Consider the following 19,466-nt stretch of genomic DNA (forward strand, 5'->3'; position numbering starts at 1 on the left):
CAGAATTAGGCAGGCAAATCAATATTGACTAGGATTTCAGTGCCAAGTAAGGTATCATTGCTCCAAAGGCACAAATAAAGGGTGGACTGGCAATGTAAACATCCCATTTTCAAAGCCAAACACAAAGTCACGCTATACATAAACGTATTTTCTTTCCCTTACAAGGCCCGTGAAATGCTTTTCTCAGAATCCTTGACCCTCTTCCCCTTTGTGCCATTTTTAAAAGCACATGGGTAGGGAAGGGATTTGGTTATTTGAGACAGCAAATTCCCATGGTAAGAGGGAAAAGAATCAGTGAGAAGAATGGGGGTTACTTGTGATTGCTGCCACTGTGTGCGTTGTTGCAGCTTATTGTTCAAGAGGTCCATGGCTTTACGTCTCACAGAAGGCAGCGGGTTGGCCATCAGCCCTTGGATGACAGGGATGAAGGTTTCCGTTGGCATCAAGGCATTGACCTGGAAAGAAAGTAGCAGTGAAATGTACCATGCCAAAAAAAGGGAAGTTCCCACAGGTGTCGGGACTGCTTTCATTATGGAAAAAAACTAGGAAAAACAGGGTTCCTCCTTACTTTTTAAGTGTTGAAGAACCAGCCCCCTGAGATCAACAGATGAATCAGATAGGCACGCAGTGTGATGATGTTTGCTTGGTTTGCATGACAGCTCACATCAGCATCACCGCCAACCAAAGAAACTTACCTTATCCAGTACATCATAGGACTTATTGAGCAGAGCCCTCCAGAATTTTGCTGTTTGAGTGTCGGCATTTTTTTCCACTGACTGTGCCACAGCATTGATGTAGCAAAGAACTTCTTCCAACAATCTGGATAAACAACAATAGTGACCACCATGAGCAAATGCAATCTCTCCATTTGGAGGAAGGAAATTCAGCTGGGGCTTTTGCTGTTTCAGCTCCCCTTATAGGAGAAAGGCAACAGAACTGAATTATGGTGGTTAATTATATATACAATGAAAACCAAAGGACAATCACAGCATTTTTTTTTAAGCTTCCAGTCCTTCATGGCCAAAGAGAAAAAGTTGAACACCATGCTAACAATTTTTTAAAATGTACTCATTACACAACATTAAAAATAAAATTTCCATATTTATTCTTCTTCTAACTGTGGCACAAGATTCATTCCATGTTCCATTACCCAACCAACTACAGTTTCAGGTCATTTAGTAGATGCATATATGGGCCTGGAAAAGGAGATAGAGATAGTAACATTAACTGTATCACAGTCTAAAACTCACTTAAGAGTTGCCTACTTTTATACATCTGTGGTTATGTTTGCACCCAAAGGGAAAACAAAATGTACCTTTGCTCAAAGACCTTTAACTCCTCAGCGTCTTCACATTCAACCACCTAGGTGATAAAGAAGGGAGGAAAATTATCAACATGCTAGTGGAAATAAAACAGATCTGCTGCACAAGCCATTATAATGTACAGATGATAAAATCAGAGAGGAAGACCACTGGGCCAGAATCAATGAATGAGTTTTGCTAGCAGAAACCTGTGCAAGGATGTCTCTTCTCTGCACGCTCCCCAAATTGGTCAGGGTGTGTGTTGGCAGAACCTCCAGAGAGCTTGTGGCGGGGGGGGGGGGGAGAGACAGGGGATTGTTCCAGGTAGCAAGCTGAAATGCAATGGAACAACTGCCATGGTGTTACATTGAATTCTTCCCCACTGTATGTGTCTTGCTTGGGTTCCTGACTTCCCTTCCCAAGACAGCCAGCCAGAAACCCTCCTATTATTGTAGTTTTCTGTTTATGTAAGCAGTCCAAAGGTAAAGTTAAAGATAAAGGGACCCCTGACCCTTAGGACCGACTCTGGGGTTGCGGCGCTCATCTCGCTTTATTGGCCGAGGGAGCTGGCGTACAGTCATGTGGCCAGCATGACTAAGCCGCTTCTGGTGAACCAGAGCAGCGAACGGAAACGCTGTTTACCTTCCCGCCAGAGCGGTACCCATTTATCTACTTGCACTTTGATGTGCTTTCAAACTGCTAGGTGGGCAGTCCTTGCTTACAGCCAAGTAAGGAATAACTACTGAATTTATTTTGTGCACAATGTCCAAGGTACACTTCCAGTTCCTACCAGCAAATGCTGAATTTGGAGCTGCAGTCAAGAGGGGAAAAACTTTTCTGTGAGTTTTACAGAAAAGGATATTGATTACATGCAAATCCACAACTGGAAAAGGAACCACAGAAAGCCCTTCGAAAGTTCTGCGTGCCTTACCATTTTCACAAAACTTTGTGAAGCCAGGAGCTGTGACATGAAGGAGATGGACAGGAATTTGAAGTGCCTTAGCTGTTTGCCAGAGTGAGACTCCACATCAAAGAGCTCCGTTTCCTGCCTCTGTGGTTTTTTCTTGGGGAGCCTCGATTTCTTTTGCCCAGGGTCCTCTGTAAAAGTATCCAGCAAATAACATTGATTTTCCAAAGCAAGAAAATGAGTTTTAACATCCCTATAAATTCTAGATTAAAAGATCTCACTAGGAGGCAGGGCATAGAGTCTTACATTTTTTTTTTGGGGGGGGGGGGAGATGCGCAAGCTGTTTGTAATATGAATTAATTCTGAAAATTGAGGTACACATGTTTTATTTGCTTAACTCTTATCTGGGTGCACACTGGGACGGTGAGGGTTCTTTGTAAAGTACAGGGTGGCGGCGGTAGTATAAGCAGACAGGGCTTTGGATGTGGTGGACAACAGAGTCAATCTCACCACTCCATAGGACTGTGCTGTGAGTTTATGATTATGAACAGTGTCAGTAGGAATACTTGCATCTGGTTTCAATCCAATGGTTCTGCCCAACTGGATTGTATTTAGGCAAGAGGCATGGAAGGTGCCCCCCCCTTGCAGTTACCTTCTTTGTTCTCTGGCAGCTTTGTTAAATAGCCCAGGACTTTCATCAAACTCTGTAACTGTTGGATTACGCTAAATTCGCAGCATACAGAAATCCAGAATTCCGTATCAGTCTCCAAAACAGCATCCTGTATAAGTAAGAAGATTTTGGATAGGAGATGATTAGTAAGAGAGAAACTTGCATTATTTCAAAAAAGGAATTAGCCACCCACAACACACTTTCCCTAAAAAACCCCCACACAGTATATACTACACAAAAACATAACCCTTCTACAATAATCATGTCAGCAAAAGCATCAATAGCATATCAACAAAACTGGCTGATAATTTTCCCCCCTAAGTTCTGAAGGCTTGTTCTGGACAGCAGAATTGCACAATGTCTAAAAGAAATCAGGGCTGACCTACCAGATTTCTGTTGGCAAGGAGTTCCACAGGAAAGAGACTGTCATACTAAAGGCTCGGCACAAGGGGTCACCAGTATCACCCCTTCAGACGATCAAGGTTTTAAACAAAGAATGTGCAACAGAAGACACCTCTTACCTTCTCCCCATTGGCTACTGCAGCCACAGATTTTGTCACATGCTGTTCGAACAACAACACGAGAAGAATCCAGAGAAACCGCTCCCCTCCCAAAGTGCTTATCAGCTGCTCTAGGATTGGGAGGCGCCGATGCTCAGGCACGTGAGGCAAAGCATCCACAAACACACGGATTATTTTAACAACCACCCCTTCCACATTCCCTGGAGTTTCTGAAGAACCGCCATCCTCCTCGGCCTACAAAGGAAACATTTAAAGAATTAAGATGTTGTACATTCCATCTGCAACCTGAACGGCATTTTGCTGTAGGTCATAGAAAAACCAGGCCTCCCCAAACACAAAGGAAAACCCCAAGTTGCAATTGCAGCAGGAATACTTCAATATATGATCATGTTCAAAAAGACTTGGAGTAGGGGTTATTCATTTTAAAAAGGCATCAGTGCGCTTGTGTGTGCTAATGGTGAGTCCTGGAGGCAAGAAGCCAGTAGGAGAAGGGAAGTCCAAGACTCGAGAGAACAGTATAACTTGTTGAATACTCATGTACACTTGATTGTACGGGCGCAGCCAACTTGGTCTTGCCCTCCAGATCAGTTGGACTACAATTCCCATCATCCCTGACCACTCACAACACCCACAGGGCACCACACTGACTCCCCCTAATGTTTATCTTGCCCTGGGAAAATACAGAACCTTCAGAGAGGACTTGCAGGGCATAAGGCTCAGTACAATTTCATGCCAGAAGATGGTTTTCTAGTAACAGTTATTTTTTGAGTTCCACTTTTGCAAGATATTTGGATTAGGTTAGACTAGGTAGCCACTTAAAGACAAAGAGTGAACCACTGGAAAGAAAGTTCTAATATGAACACTGCAATGTATTGTTTTCCTGAAGTTACTTGCCCTGTGCTATTTAACCACCACTATCCTTTTTATCAAGAATAATCTACCCTCTGGCTGCACAGTTCCGCCATTCTTGTACCATGTCCAATAATTGCACCATGTAAAATTTTATTCTGGGTTGACCACCATAGAAAACTTGAACACGAACATTCAGCACCATATGTTTTTTACTGATTCTATCGAAAATGGGTTGGGGGGGGGGTCTCTATCAAATATGGAAAACTGCACTAAATAATTTTTAATGGAAAGTTAGCCAGCAAGGTATTTCTGTGACCCATTCCCAGATTTGAATTAGCTCACCTGTATAAGAGCAGGAATAACCATCTTCACTGTCTTATTAATCACTTGGAAACTGTAAGCATCATCCAGTCGCATGACATTTGCCCCCATGAAGGTAAAAATGGGCATGATGTTGTGCAGCACTTTACCCTGGAGAAGAGAAATCAGTCACTCACACAACACATTATAATTCCCCCCCCCCCCAATTATTCAGTCCTGCAATGCACTTTCGTTTTGCAGTTAAAAATGGTGGGAATCTTAGGTGAGAGAGACACACAGTGGAAGTTGCTCCTGGCACCAGTCACCACATGAAAGGAGAGAAAGGTTCGGATAGTTTACTGTTGCAGAAGGTAAGGTTAAGTAAACCAGTTATGGATGTAGCTGTTTGTGGGCTTTCACAGATGCAAGTACAAAGTATCAGTTGCTCCAGACAAACCTCAGCAACTCAAGACATAACAAGAAACAGACTCCAACTCACAGCAACAAACACTACTGAGCTGACATACATTAATCACAGATATAGTCAGGGCACTAGGTTATTTACCATAGCAACTAGACCAACTGACCTTGCACCTGCGATTAGCTCATCCATGGGGTGATTTATGCTCATGAAGGAAATTAACCCCTTCTCATGACCAGTTACTCCTTCCTTTCTACTAAAAAATTAAGTGAGCGGTTCCAAATGGCTTTATGAGAACTGGCCATCTTTTCCTACATTTGCACAACCCATCACAGCAAGACAGTGAACCTATCTTGGCAGCAAAAGTTTCTGCATTTCTTTTTTTAAAAAAACCATAGGTCCTGCTGGGTAAACACAGAAATATGTGGCATAGAGATGGGCCCTCCCGTCTACCAATACAAGGCTTGCTGAGTTTCTTGCTGCTGTGAGAGGAGGACAGCATTTCTTATGAAGCAGAAGAAAGTAAAAGTAGCTCTTCAACACTGCATCATTAGGAGGCAAGTGCCATTCAGAACAAAGAAGTGATAACTCTGTGTCCAGAAACACAATGGTTCTGGGAGAATTCAGGGATTGATGGAGTACGGGGGTAGAGGAAAGTGAGGTTTGGGGAGGTCAGAGTGGTCCAAATAAGGCTGTGACAATGATATCAGATTTGAAGGAGGCAACTTGAAAAGCAAAAATGGGAAGCTGTTTCAAGCATAGGAATGGCTCAGGAAAGAGATAAGATTTAGAATCAATGCACAGAGGAACACCAGAAGATTATCTTTTTTTTTTAAAAAAAAAAAAAAGGAGTGGAGGGGTGAGTCTTGCTTCTTCTTCGAAACCAATTTCAATTCCATTCCCTGATAACAGCCATGAGAAGGAGGAGGAAAAAGGCAGAGCCTGTACTCACAGGAAACATTCCTGCAGCTGCACCCAGCAAGAGCAAAGCATGGTGATGGGTCTGAGGCATCTCTGAAACCCGGATGCACTGGACTACCAGCTCGACATTGAACTTCTCTTCATCAAGGATACCTCGAAAAGCAAAGCAAAGACTGAAAGCACAGCCAGGCTTAATTCAATATTAGAAACAAGCCTTGTTATACTTATATTCACATGCCAATATATGATGTTTTCGTACTAACCACTTTTTTATTTTTTAAAGGCATAAGTGTATATAAAGCTTGGGGCAAGCTTTCATACATGGGATCCAAAACTAAACGTCTTTTTTTCTTTACCTGCTTTTATCCTGGTACCATCAGGGGACAGTTTCTGGCAAATGTTCAACAGACCACCAAGTACTAGCTGCTTTGTGTATTCCAGATTTTCATGTTCTGCAGAAGGTTCCAGACATCTGGTAATTCAGAAAGACAGTTAAAAAGCAATGATGGAGAAAAACAGTCTTCGTAGGGTAGCGATCAGAAGGTGGCTATTTGGCAACCGCTGAGTCACCAGGTACATATATACTGGTTTGGGACACATCCATGACAGGGGGAGAGGTAGAGAATCTCCATCAGGTCCCTTTATTTTTCTGACCAGTCTCCACAGGGGGGTGTCATGTGGGGATGCTCTGGTGCTATGAGGCCCTCTCATGTAACAGCTGGATGGTCCCCCATTATGGTTCTGCCACCCTCTAAAGTAAAACATCATTACCTAGCCAGCAAGCTGAAGAGAGTAGGTATCAGTGCTTGTGGGTGTTTGAGCTTCTTCTTGTGTTGCAGCAATTCCAGGATAAGCGTGACTCTGTGCCAGTTCATACTGCTTTCTTCTTGCCCACATTCCTGGTCCTGAACTTTTCTGAAGGATGGAGAAAAAGAAGAGATTTAATTCCATTTATAGAAGCTTATCCCATCAATTCTAAAATAAACTGTTTATCTGAATAAAATCCCATATAAAATACAATAATGGTCTATGAAGAACTAACACACCAAAGTGAAACTTCTTTGTAATTGAGACTGGACTGGATGCCTGCATGATACAAAAGTGTTCACAGCATCTAAAAATTGTTAATCGGTCCTATTAGGTTGGGGACACTAGAGTGAAGGTTCTGCCCAGATTCCCATCATTTATCACCTTACTAAATGAATCTTAAGTGAGCAATGCCAATAATCTCAAAAAGTAGGTGGGTCACAAATGGAAAGAAAGGCAACTGGACAATATTGCCGGTTAAATGTTACTTGATTCTCAAACAGAATGCGTTCTGGAAGTCCATTTGACTTCCAAAACGTTTGGAAACCAAACCAAAGATTGGCTGCATAAATATCCCTGGATATATGTGCTATTTTTCAGTTTTAGGACTGTCCGACTTGCATGGAGTTAGCATCAGTCGCTTTGATGGGGCTATTTGGATAGGAGAGGCAAGACACAGAGCAGCCTCAGAATCAATGCAAGGACCACCTCAATGAGTAGAATTTCCATCAATCTTGGCCCAATGTCCTCAATCCTGCTGAGATTTGGGAGCCACCTACTGCCTGTTTCCAGAAACAAGAGAAGACATTTTTGTTCCAATGGGCTTTCCTTGCTAGATAAATGGATCCTTGCCATGAGTGTCTATTTTGTTTTAGTTTAGCTGTTTTTTGCTGCTTTTATTGCACATTGCCTTGAGATAACTGTGTAGAAGGTGATTAATAAATTATTCTTAATATTAATTATGTTAATTCATGAATGCACACAGATTTGCAAATGGCTTTTTCGTGTTCTATTGCCTTGTACCTCTGCTGCTGCATCTTCTGCCTTCTTGTCTGGTGAACAGTAGCCACAGTCTTAGTTTTCGGTAAAGGTTCCAATTCCACACTAACTTGCTCAGCATCAACTGAAATCTAAACATTATACAAGAAAGAAATATTTGGAAGATTTTATAGAGACATGATATCCCTTCATCACATACTCAACAGAACACAAAATACAGTGGCATCCACTGGACTCACACTTACAGCTTTAGAATAATGTTCTCCTGTAAGACTTTGCATTTTGGGGAAGGGAGACAGGGAGGAAGGCACTTGTTATAGAGGTGGGGAATATATTTTTATGTTCTTTTTGAAAATTAGTTAAAAGCATGTTTTTTAAAAAAAAAAAAAGGAAAAAAGATTTGCTCTTTGAGCACAACTCAAAGCCAACCAAAGAACTCCATACTTATATGGAAACAGCAACTTTGTTAAATACATTTATATTTATTTGCTTTGAAAGGAGAAACTGCTATGAAAAACTTCCCTGCAATATTATTTTTTGCTTTACAATGACACATATGCACACACTCAAACATGCAAGACTGTTTCTGGACTATTGTTCTAATAACTGTTCCATGCTTTTAATCTCATAATTTAGCACTCATGCATTAGTTAGTTTTCATGGAGACCAAGTTGAGAGCAACGCAATATGCGATTTATACAATGTAAACACAATCATCCCATCATGACTGTATATAGACTAATTCCAAATAGCAAGAGGATACTCTCATCATCCCAAGAGATTAAGACCACCTTACCCCTTTAAAAACACTGCCGATGGTCTGTGCACAAAGTGGATTTTTGCAATTTAGCAGTAAATCAAACAAAACTCCCAATATCTTTTGTTGAACCTTCCCATCTGGCAATGCGGCAAAGAATGGTTTTGTAATCTAGAAATGACAAAAAGAGAATAATTTGTGTAAAAACATTCCTTTGTATTCATTTTGCTCACATCCTGAAAGAAAAGGATCAGTGCTATTCCCGCTTTACAGATGTGGGTACCTTTTGTTGGTAAATGGGGGCAGGTGAAGAGGAACTTTCCCGTTTTCAAAGGTTCAATATACTGAATTCCACTGGGAAGAACTACACGGGACTCTCAATCGGCCCCTCTCTCACCTGCCCAAGAGCTCTAATCTGGAAAGTCAATCCTTTGTAGACTTCCTGTGAGACGTGCAGAGCTTTGATGAACAAATCCAGACAGCGCTGATTTGTGCAAAGGAGGGCAGCTGAATGCTCATTGTACTTCCCAAGGATGAGATGCAGAAGAAGAGCTTCATCTTTTAACATCCCCTCCGATCCCTTAAGAGCTTTCTCCAATAATCGATCCAGGACAGGCAGCAGGTAAGAAAGCACCACCTGAAAGCAGAAAAGGTGTTCAAGATCAACTCTTCCTTTAACAAGCATTCAGAAATATATATTTTACATTCAAAGGGCATAGAGTCATGCAACAGAAGTACCAGAAAGGGATATATTCAAAACATTTATGGGTCACCAATCCTTTTGGGTCCACGGAAAGATCTTCAAAATGAAGAAACTGCCATGGACACCTTTTCACCCACCCCACTTAACCTATTATATTGGCTACAAAAGAATGTTTCTTTCAAGGCTTATTTCAGCAGGTGGAGGGGACCCTGTGGGTGTAAGAGGAGTCTTTGAGTTCACATATGGGTCCAGGGGTGCCATGCTGGTGACCCCAGATGTAGACTCCTAAGAGAAAAGTTCAGAAGAGGGTCAAGGTTGGTTGATCCCAAAGGAGTTACACATGTGTTATTCCCTTGCTACATATGCTTCAGTTTGGCATATTTGGCAAACTGATGGAAAAATTAGAAGCACACGCACAGAGCCAAATTTCCATACTTTGGATTTTAATTTGCAATGTAAAGGGCACCTCCAAAGGAGCATTACAGTTTACCACACAGTGATTTGAGGTAGTAATACAGCAGTTGCAGGAACAGACAGAACAAATCTTAGTCCCCCCCCATATTTCTACATCTTAGTTTAGAATGCAAAATTTGCATTTACAGTCAAACCCTGGTTGTTGAATGCAATCTGTTTCGGAGGTCTGTTCAGCTCCCAAAACGTTCAACAACCGAGGTGCAGCTTCCGATTGGTTGCAAGAGCTTCCTGCACTCAAGCGGAAGCCGTGTCGGACACTCGGGTCCCGAAAACTGGAGCATTTCTTTCCGGGGCTTCTGCATTAGGGAGTTGAAATGTTTGAAAATGGAGCCATTTGGTTTGACTGTAGCTGAAATATGCACATGTGTAGCTGAAATGTGCACATTCCACATTTTGTGGAACAAAATAATCTAAGTCATGATTTAGTTTAGGAACAGCAAGGTCCCACTCCACAACAAAATGCTTCCAGATGGGCAAGCACATTTTCGGAAGCTTGACATAATGCGTTCCACACACCTGGCCGTTGACTTCATGAAGAATTTTCATCAGGTTCCTTGCAACGTATGAAGGACATTTGGTAGTTTGAACACACTTAAGTAATGCTTCCAGTGCTCCTGATAACTTCTGCTGCTGTGTCTTTTGCTTGTGTTGAGTTTGTTGTAATTCAAACAAATTATGAAGGCACTAAATTATAAAACAAAAAGGGAGGAAGGCATTCAGGAACTATTCAGCACAATAGCTGTATAATCAGCATCACCCAACACAGTTCTGAGTAGTCTGGACACCACCCCCTTGCCCCAAATTGGAATGTATGAGACCGGGAAGCACTTTTCCCAAGACCCCTTCACCATCAGATGCTACTGAGCAGATGGAATGGTGATAGAGAAGTATATTGTTGTAGCTGACAATGCTGCCACAGAGTAAGACTGCAAATGGGCTCACACCAGCGTTCAGTGAGTCATTATGTGTTTTCTGCCATCTGACCCTAGATGCCTACTTTGCCATTTCATCATCCTCAGTTCCTCAGGATACCAGTGAGCTGATCTGGGTCAGCAACTAGATGGAGCTCATTGGGGGCTCAGAGACCAGTGCCTCTGTAGGAATGCTGGATAAAAGCATTAAACTCCCCAATGAGAAAGTCAGACACTACTCACATTACTTGGACAATCAAATCTTAGCTTAATAAGCTGAGACATGTACCATCTTTATGAACCCTCAATGCAATCCCTTTACTCCCACTTTACTCCTCCCTTCATGTGAGGAAGTGAGGAAGCTCCTGTTAACCATTGTTTCCACTTCTTAAGCACAAAGTGGAAGCCAACTTTAAACCATCACTTCTTATCCTAGCTGTTTGAAAGCCAATAACTGTAGTTTCCAATTTTGGATGCAACTGTCACCTATGGCTAACTGCAGCTTCCTGGCTTGACTCTCATAGCAGAAGCAAGAGCTCCAAATGTGGATGCAAAAAACCTCACACATGTCTCATCTTATTAAGCTGACGTTTGATCATTCAAATGTGGCTACTGTCATCTATAACCTTCTCTAACCAACTCAGGAAAAAGGATGGCTTTAGAGAGGAAGTTGGGTGGTGCCTCCTAGTCAAACCCTTGTCCGAGGTTTTCTTGAAAAACTTGTCTCCTGAAGATGGCAATATCATCCAGTGCCAGAATCACTGGGAGACAAACAAGTATGGTGAATGTCCGATTCAAAACAGGTAACACAGTATTTTGCCACTGAGACTTACCTGGCTTATGTAATTTTGGTCAGATATTATCTCCTCAGCTTTCTGCACTAAATTATGAATGATTTGATGAAATACAGATTCTTTTACTCCACTTAAGGAATGAAGGCAGTTTACAGCAGCTCTTCGTACTTCTCTCACAGGACTTCCCAAATTGATCAGCAAAGCTATGACCACTGGAAAGGGAGAAAAGGAAACAGTTAAAAAAATGATGGTTAACAATTGTTAAAACAACAACAACTTGCTAACAAACTTTCCATGAGAAATCTCATTTATCTAGCCAATTGCTGCATTTCAGAAACATTCTACCCCCATCTTCCTGTGAGCATCCTGATGAACAGTTGTAAATAAATAGGCAAGTAACACAAGGGTGTTGCCTTTGTTCAGGATTTTAGAGTCAGCACATTTACTGAATTAAGTGCACAGGCTAGGTTTGCATGAAGGTCCTTGCAGATAATTGTCCTCCACAGACTAATTTACATCTCCTTGTCAATGCCCACCTTCCAGGTTCCCTCTATTTCTATGTGCCATGTTTGTCCCCCTAAATCACCCACCTAACAGGGGAGGAAGTCTTGCAAAATATGACAAAAAGACCAGTGCGCAGTACCTGGGGAATCTGCTGATGTCAGTTGTCTTTTCCTCTGCACAGACTGTGATGCAAGCATGGCGTGCCCGATGTACAAAGCCCGAGTCTGTTGCACGGCATCCATCACAACGTTCAGTTGATTTGAGAGGTTGTAACTGTACGTCCATAAGACTGAGAGGAACCTGAATTCACGATCTGGATTTTTCAAATGTACCTTCAAATTAAAAAAGGAAAGTCCTGAATGTGCACAGGTGTGTGTGCGCACACAGAAACCCACCAGTCATTTGTTGCTTTCTTCTGGTTTTGACCGGGCAAACACCTACATTTCATTTTACTGGAACTAACTTACAGTAAAACTTCGACCAAATGAGCATTTTAAATAAATGTATTAAAAGTGCATGAATTAGATTAAAACCAGGAAAAAGTTCTAAGATATATGGATTTAAATCAGTTGGGAGGGTGTGGGTGGTGGAGGAAGGGACAAGGTACCTGAAACAGAAGTTTCATCATTGCACGAAAATGATCAGCATAGATTCCCTCACTAGCTCCACAGACCAGAATGTCAAAGAGCTCCAACAGCAGGTGTAAGTAGTTTTTGCTCGCTTCACTTAAAGTTTCAGGGTTCCACCACAACTCTGTATGAATGCACAGAAAAAGGGAGCAAAGACTGATCAGAACAGAACAAGGCTTTCTGCAGGCCACAAATCTAGCACTGGTCACCATTCCACAATCCACATTCTTTAGAAAACAATGTGCAGTGATGCAATGAGCATAGCAATTACAACAGGACTTTTTAAAAAGTATCATTTTGCAACCGAAAAGTCACCTTTCAAACAGGAATCTGGAGGCAGCAGGCCTTGAATAAAGCTTCTGAGCCAAACGATGAGCAAGACAGAATCTTCTACATCCACAGCTTCTCCAGCATTTAACTTTTGTATATATGTTGTTAATGCCTCTAAGAGCAGGTCACTGTGAGATGTGAAATCGCAGAGAAATGCCTGAAAATAAAAACACCACTCTTTATATGTAGCGGTTCTCCCTCTGCCTTCATTTTTTTTTAAAGAGCAATGAATACCACAAACACCTGTCTTTAAATTCAGAAGCCCCAAATGAATGTTGCTATTCAAAATAAACCTTGAGTTAATTATCCTAAAAACTTAAGAATGCATGTTTCCAATTCCACTGTGTGCTTCTCTCCCTGAACATGCAAACATCTGACTTTCAGGGAAGGACCTCGGTATGCTCCTCTAGCCTACAATTCCCCTTTTTGATAGGCATAGGTCTTCCTTCTCACTGCCCAAGGAGCACCTTGCCAAAACCTGGTTGTTTTAGATTAGTTTCAAGCATTGTAACCGTACACCAGTGCAAGTTTAGAGCTGTACTGGAAAGAAAGCAAAAACCACTTCTGATTGAAAGCTGAAGTGATACAGGTAAGTCTTAATGAAGCTGCCTACTTCTATGCAACAGATTTTAGAAGTATCTGCCACAGAACAAACATCCCTTCTGTTTCCTGCCTAATTCTCAGTTTCTTTCAGTCAAGCTTACAAACTCAGGAGTCCTCACCTCCGCATGATAAGTGTCTTCAAATTTTTGTACTTTTCTCCTCAAAAGATAGAAGACCTTCAAAGCCAGTGGCAAACGACACTCTTCTGCTTGCGATCTACTGCAGCAGGACTGGACAAGAACAGAGCTGACAATGTGAGCGGTTATCTTCTGTAGCCCTGAATGAGACTCCTCAGCAATACTGATGAGACCTTCCACCTTGAAAGGGAATGAAAACACAGGTAAATTTTCTTTTATATATATATATATTGTAACATTACAGTGGTACCTCTGGTTACGTACTTGATTTGTTCAAGAGGTCCGTTCTTAACCTGAAGCACCACTTTAGCTAATGGGGCCTCCCGCTGCCGCCGCGCCGCTGGAGCACGATTTCTGTTGTCATCCTGAAGCAAAGTTCTTAACCTGAGGTACTATTTCTGAGTTAGCGGAGTCTGTAACCTGAAGCGTATGTAACCCGAGGTACTACTGTAGTTCTTTAGAAAGAAGGTTGGCCAATATCTGCGTTTTGGCTTCTCTGTGTATTTCCCCTATCCACATGCCATATACAGAACCTGGTTTTAACATATAAAATGAGCTACAGATGGGAAGGTGTTTTAAGAGCATAAAGAATAGCCTGCTGGATCAGGCCAGTGTCCCAGCATCCTGTTCTCACAGATGCCTGTGGCAAGCAGGACCTAAACACTCTCCTCTCTTGAGGTTCTCAGCTACTGGTGCTCAGAAGTGTTACTGTCTCTGACTACGGAAGCAGAGCACAGCCATGATGGCTAGTATCCTTTCTCCTCCATGAATTTGTCTAATTCTCTTTTGAAGTCCTTCAAGTTGGTGGCCATCACTCATATCATTAGTAACCAGTCTCCAGAACATTCTCTCTTCGGTAATTCATGAGGCAAACAGTGATAAGTCTTTAAAGCCCTCTTAAAAAGGTATCTGTTTACACAAGTTTCCCTGGAATGTAACTCTTAATTTTTAACATGTCTTTGTACACTGCTCAATTTTATTTGTGAGATACAACTGGCACTTTGCTTTTTTAAGGAAATGTTACTGAACTTTGTTGGATTTTTGTTGCGTTCATTTTTATAGAAACTACTTAGAGCTTTTAAAATAGGAGGTGGTATAATTTTTTTAAATAAATAAATGGCCCGAGGGACCATGGGGTGTTGCTGCTGTTCAGAGCAGACCATAACAGGGACAATAATTTTGCTCAAGGGAGCTTCGCATATGCTTGTTCTGCATATTTTCTTCAATGTGAGGCAGTGCAAATTGTGCAAAGTAAGCATTCCGTGTCCATCATTCAATCTGGGTTTCAATAACTACAGTTTGCATCTTCCCAATCTATGAGTTGCTTTATTGTGATGATGCCTGTGATCAAGCATCTTTTATATCTACTGGTCATACAACTTAAATAACAGCTTTTTATTTAAAAGAATACTGTATTGTCAATTATACACATACCATCTGTAAAGTGAAGGAAGAATCCTCTGAATTTAGGTTCTGTGACAAGAGGCTGATCAGTTTTGCATTAGATGCACCTATCACATCTTCTGACTTAGAAACTTTAACCACCTTTTTGAAAGCTATTTCACCAAAAAGCAAAAAATAGCATTAATATATCAGACACAACATCAAAAGCAGTATGGTTAAAGACAATGGCAGACTGCCTAAATTCTGCAAAACATTTGCCTTCAGCATAGTCTTCTTCACTTCATGTTCAAAAATGCAATGTCATTGATGTTTTTCTAAAGTCATATCAACTGTACATTTATCCCTGCCTTTTTTTTTACTGTAAGAAATTATTCCACGTTGCCAAAGCCTTTCTTCTTTGTATCATGCACACTTTAAAAATAAAATTTTAAATGAAGAAAATGCTATTATAAATTTTGTTTGACTGTAACCTAAGGTTTTACCAATAAAATGTTTCTGAACAATAAAAAAATAACAAGAACAAAAACATCTTGCTTCTTTTTGAGCCACATTTTTCGGGCATTTTTAAAAGAAAAATGTAAGTTTGTGAATAATGCTACCAAAAAACCTGTGTCACTTATTTTAGGAACCCATCTTTTTATTTTTAACGGCTTACCTTCTGGCCAGCCTTTCAGCAAAGGATGTAGGGAGCAAAGACCAGAATCTGCTACACAACGTGCCACTTTCCATTCAGCAGAGTTAGAATCACTGCTGGTTATGACTATAAATGGCAGCGCCTTTAGGACTAATTGGTTTAAGAGCTCTTTATTCTCTTTAAGAATCTCTTCTTTGATTAAAAGGTGTATTGCAGCCTCCAGGATCTTGCACCTAGCACACACATGGAAGAAAGAACAATGGGTATTTTTAGACCACATCTCCAAAATCAAGTTTTGCAACACAGTTCCCCTTCCTAAAATATTTTAATACTGGCATGTTATTTAATATGATGGAAGCTGATGACTGCATTGCTGAAGAGCATCTACTAGCAGAGCTTATTAACACAGGTTTTGTATTGTTTGGGGAAATGTTATGCTCTAAAACACTAATCCCAGTTTCTTGCATTATATGCTTGAAGATATGGAAGATGCTATATATTTAACTCTTTGTTTATTGCTAGGAAACCTGCCACTGCCTCTTTTTGAGTAACTGAATCCTTGGCTTCAATCCCGTGTAAGAATCGGGGAGGTGATATTTGTCAATTCCCCAGTGCCACCTGCCACACTATTCTGGAGTTTCCCTCTGAAGAAGATGCTGCAGAGGAAAGGGGGAAATCAGCCAATGCCAGCAGAAGTCTCTGTTAGATGAGAACCACTTAATTCATATTCCTTCAATACACAATAATTCCAGAATAAAGTAACAATATACCACTAAATCAGCAAAGTGTATTGTATAACCTGATCTCCAGACGAGAAATTAAATGAAATTTGTAAAATAACTAAAATTCTGAGAAGGTATGAAGAGACCCCTAGCAAAGGTTGTCTTTAAAGAATCCAAAAGGGAACTGTAAAAATGAACACTTACCATTTTTCATCCTTTGAGAGGTCAGCTCTTTCAAAAAGACACAACAGACTGAAGCCAATTTGTTCATCAAAAGTCTTTGAATTACGCAACCAGGTCTAGAAAAAAAGGAACCAGTATAAAAAAACCACATATGCATGGACAAAAACTAGAAGCAATTGTGTAGGTCTAAAGCAAAATTTCAGGTTTACTAAAAAATATTTTCAAGAAGTGCATTTTATATTCATGGGACATTGCTTTTGAAGAGAAAAACCTAGGGATTTCTAGATTGCTCTGTGAATATTGTTATTAAACTCTTCTCTTTCAAGGGAGAGAAAAGGAAATCTCTTGAATTTTAATTTAGTGGCAAGACAGAACATTGGTCTCCACTAAAACTAAGTGAACAAAGCCATAACATGTTAAGAGGATATCTACACCCACAACCTGGAATAACTATCTAAACACTTTAACTCCTGAGCGTAAGAACTGTCTACGTTTGCTGTCAAATGCATTGTGATAGGACTGCAACCTAAGAATAAGTGATGAAACTGAGAACTATCAAACATACTTTAGTATGATATTTATCTTACTGCATGGCCGATACCGAAAAAAGAATGCTTTTCCAGAAACGCATGCCATCGTAAGTCAGGCAATCACAAATGATAATAAATACCGAGAATTTCTGGGCCCTTGAAGAGATGAAGGCCTACCTCCAATGTACCAAGAGATGACATAATCACATCTAGATTATCATCCTTAAGTCGTGCTAAAATTGCTTCTTCTATAAAAGAGTCGTCAAAGCCTTCCTGAAAAGAGAGGAAGGGTGAGAAATCATCATACAATTCAATTACATTCAAAAGACGTGGACTAATACTTTTAGTAAAACGCCAATTCCAGTTCAGAAGCGGACACAATATTATTTAGATAATTACACATTACTTATGACAGTAAGCTGCAAGACAGATGGTCTATAGAATCACAGTTGTAGAATTCATATGGCAACAGGCTGTGTCTAATGAAATAATCACAAACTATAATTAGCCGAAGGCTTTTCTGTATTCCCATGATCAGCCTCACAGTGTTGACTGTACATCATGCTCAACACACAATAATCGGAAAGAGTGAAGCATAGTAGAAACTCCGCTCCTCTCCGAAATACTAGGCCCAGGAGGAGTGGAGAGAGAACAGTTGACCGCTCATGTTCAGAGGCTAAATTAGGAAGTAGCTTGCATGTTGTAAAACAATAACAAAAGAAGAAGTCTGATTGAGGAAAAGCTATACAGTCATACCTTGAGTTACAGCTGCCTCAGGTTGTGTTTTTTCAGGTTACGGACCGCCGAAACACGGAAGTACTGGAACCGGATACTTCAGGGTTTCGGCGGTCGCGCATGTGCAGAAGCACTAAATCACGCTTTGCGCATAAGCGCCGAATCGCAACCCGCAGTGTGGGTTGCAAACATGCAGGTTCAATCCCTGAAATCTCCAGGTATGTCTTCAGAAGATGTTGCCTGAAACCTGGGAGGGCTGTTTCTGGTTAGCATAGACAATACTGAGCTGGATGGACCAATAGTCTGACACAGCATAAAGCAGCTTCTTATGTTCTAATCACCCATCCCAGTAGTTGTTGACAATGATGGGTTGGATCCAGGCTTGCACTCAGAAGAGGAAGGTAGGATGGGAGAATGAATGTCAATGACCCCTCTTTCCTAATGCAGTGCCATGAAGATTTGCTTCAGGGGTTGGGGAACCATATGGAACACTAGGACAGGTGGCACAGGTGGCTTCAGGAGAAAGAGATCAGTGAAAATTGCCTCCCACAGAACTGGAGATTTTTGAGCAGAGGTTGGATGGCCATCTGCCATGGAGATTCCTGCATTGCAGGGGGTTGGACTAGATGACCCTTCAGGTCATCTACAATTCTATGCTTCTATGAATTTCCTCAAGCTCCCTTGCATCATAGTCCCTTCAGTGAAGGAATAAAGCCCTTTTGTTTGTGAAATGGACACTCTGGATCCAATTAAGCCAGTTTCACCTTTTTACTGACATGAAGAAAACAGAGATTTGACTGTCCCTTAATGTTAACAGATAAAATGAAGAGTCAATGAGATATAAATACTGGGAATTTACCTTTGGTTACTGTAAAGGTACATTTTTCTGTTGCCACCGGCACACTACTTGCTAAATCAGTTCACATCCTAATTTTTAAAAGTGCAACAAAGGGGGGGGGGGACCCAAAAGGCAAACAAACCTTTGATGCTTGAATGATTTCTTTCAATTGCTGAACAGCCAGAACTCTGACCGCTGGCTGCGGATGATTCAGGCTAAGCAGCAGAGACGTATCAGAATCTTCTAGAAACTAGAGATACAAATGAAGATTACTTGAGATGCAATCCTGTACCCACTTAACAACAAGTAAGGCCCACTGAACTCAATGGGATCTACTTCTATGTAGACATACAAAGGATTGAGTGGTTACTGTGTTAGCAATGTATATATTATTCATAATAATTCTGAAAATGCCTTGATTTCATCAATACTGATAAGATGCCATAACAATGCAGTCATCTTTCATTTTACAAGGATTTTTTTTTACCACACTCACTTATTATAATGCTGGTACGGAAACACATTTAAAAAGAAGAAATCTCGAGGATCTTTGACTTACCTGGTATTTACCACCACTCATGGAAAGAGAAATAAACTGGTGGAAGAGATCCTGCTCCTTCTGATTTCTAACATCTTTCAGATATTCCTCCAGTACCAAATCTAGTGTTGCAGAATATCTGCCACAGGCAGAAGAAGAAGAAGAAAATGTTTTCCAGAGAGCATTTTAGGGCAGTCTATTCTCCTGAGTTTCAGGGAAGGTAAAAATTATTTTCAAGCTAATATAAACACACCGGGTGGTATTCAACAAACTTGATCCCTCAGCATAAGGACTTCTGGCTGCCAACAGAACTTCCTCTCCCTCTCCTCTGCTCCAGGGAT

General features: G+C 41.0%; 1 protein-coding gene across 1 annotated transcript in view; it reads right to left on the bottom strand.

Annotated features, from left to right (window-relative positions):
• HEATR1 (HEAT repeat containing 1) overlaps positions 1–19,466 on the bottom strand; it is a 35,648-nt gene that overhangs the window by 6,726 nt on the left and 9,456 nt on the right. The window contains exons 11-35 of the mRNA XM_083732902.1: positions 19,147–19,264; positions 18,730–18,837; positions 17,192–17,287; positions 16,506–16,600; positions 15,601–15,812; positions 14,976–15,097; positions 13,524–13,721; positions 12,787–12,958; positions 12,450–12,595; positions 11,982–12,174; positions 11,378–11,550; positions 10,150–10,317; positions 8,854–9,093; positions 8,496–8,627; positions 7,724–7,830; positions 6,665–6,808; positions 6,250–6,365; positions 5,925–6,046; positions 4,594–4,722; positions 3,400–3,633; positions 2,861–2,987; positions 2,233–2,399; positions 1,316–1,362; positions 696–819; positions 315–455 (exon numbers count right to left, since the gene is read on the bottom strand). Coding sequence (XP_083589028.1) covers positions 315–455; positions 696–819; positions 1,316–1,362; positions 2,233–2,399; positions 2,861–2,987; positions 3,400–3,633; positions 4,594–4,722; positions 5,925–6,046; positions 6,250–6,365; positions 6,665–6,808; positions 7,724–7,830; positions 8,496–8,627; positions 8,854–9,093; positions 10,150–10,317; positions 11,378–11,550; positions 11,982–12,174; positions 12,450–12,595; positions 12,787–12,958; positions 13,524–13,721; positions 14,976–15,097; positions 15,601–15,812; positions 16,506–16,600; positions 17,192–17,287; positions 18,730–18,837; positions 19,147–19,264 — 3,631 coding nt within the window. The remainder of the gene's footprint in view (positions 1–314; positions 456–695; positions 820–1,315; positions 1,363–2,232; positions 2,400–2,860; positions 2,988–3,399; positions 3,634–4,593; positions 4,723–5,924; positions 6,047–6,249; positions 6,366–6,664; positions 6,809–7,723; positions 7,831–8,495; positions 8,628–8,853; positions 9,094–10,149; positions 10,318–11,377; positions 11,551–11,981; positions 12,175–12,449; positions 12,596–12,786; positions 12,959–13,523; positions 13,722–14,975; positions 15,098–15,600; positions 15,813–16,505; positions 16,601–17,191; positions 17,288–18,729; positions 18,838–19,146; positions 19,265–19,466) is intronic.

Source organism: Podarcis gaigeae (genome assembly GCF_964106915.1).
Source record: "Podarcis gaigeae genome assembly, chromosome: 3".
NCBI classification, from domain to species: Eukaryota; Metazoa; Chordata; class Lepidosauria; order Squamata; family Lacertidae; genus Podarcis; species Podarcis gaigeae.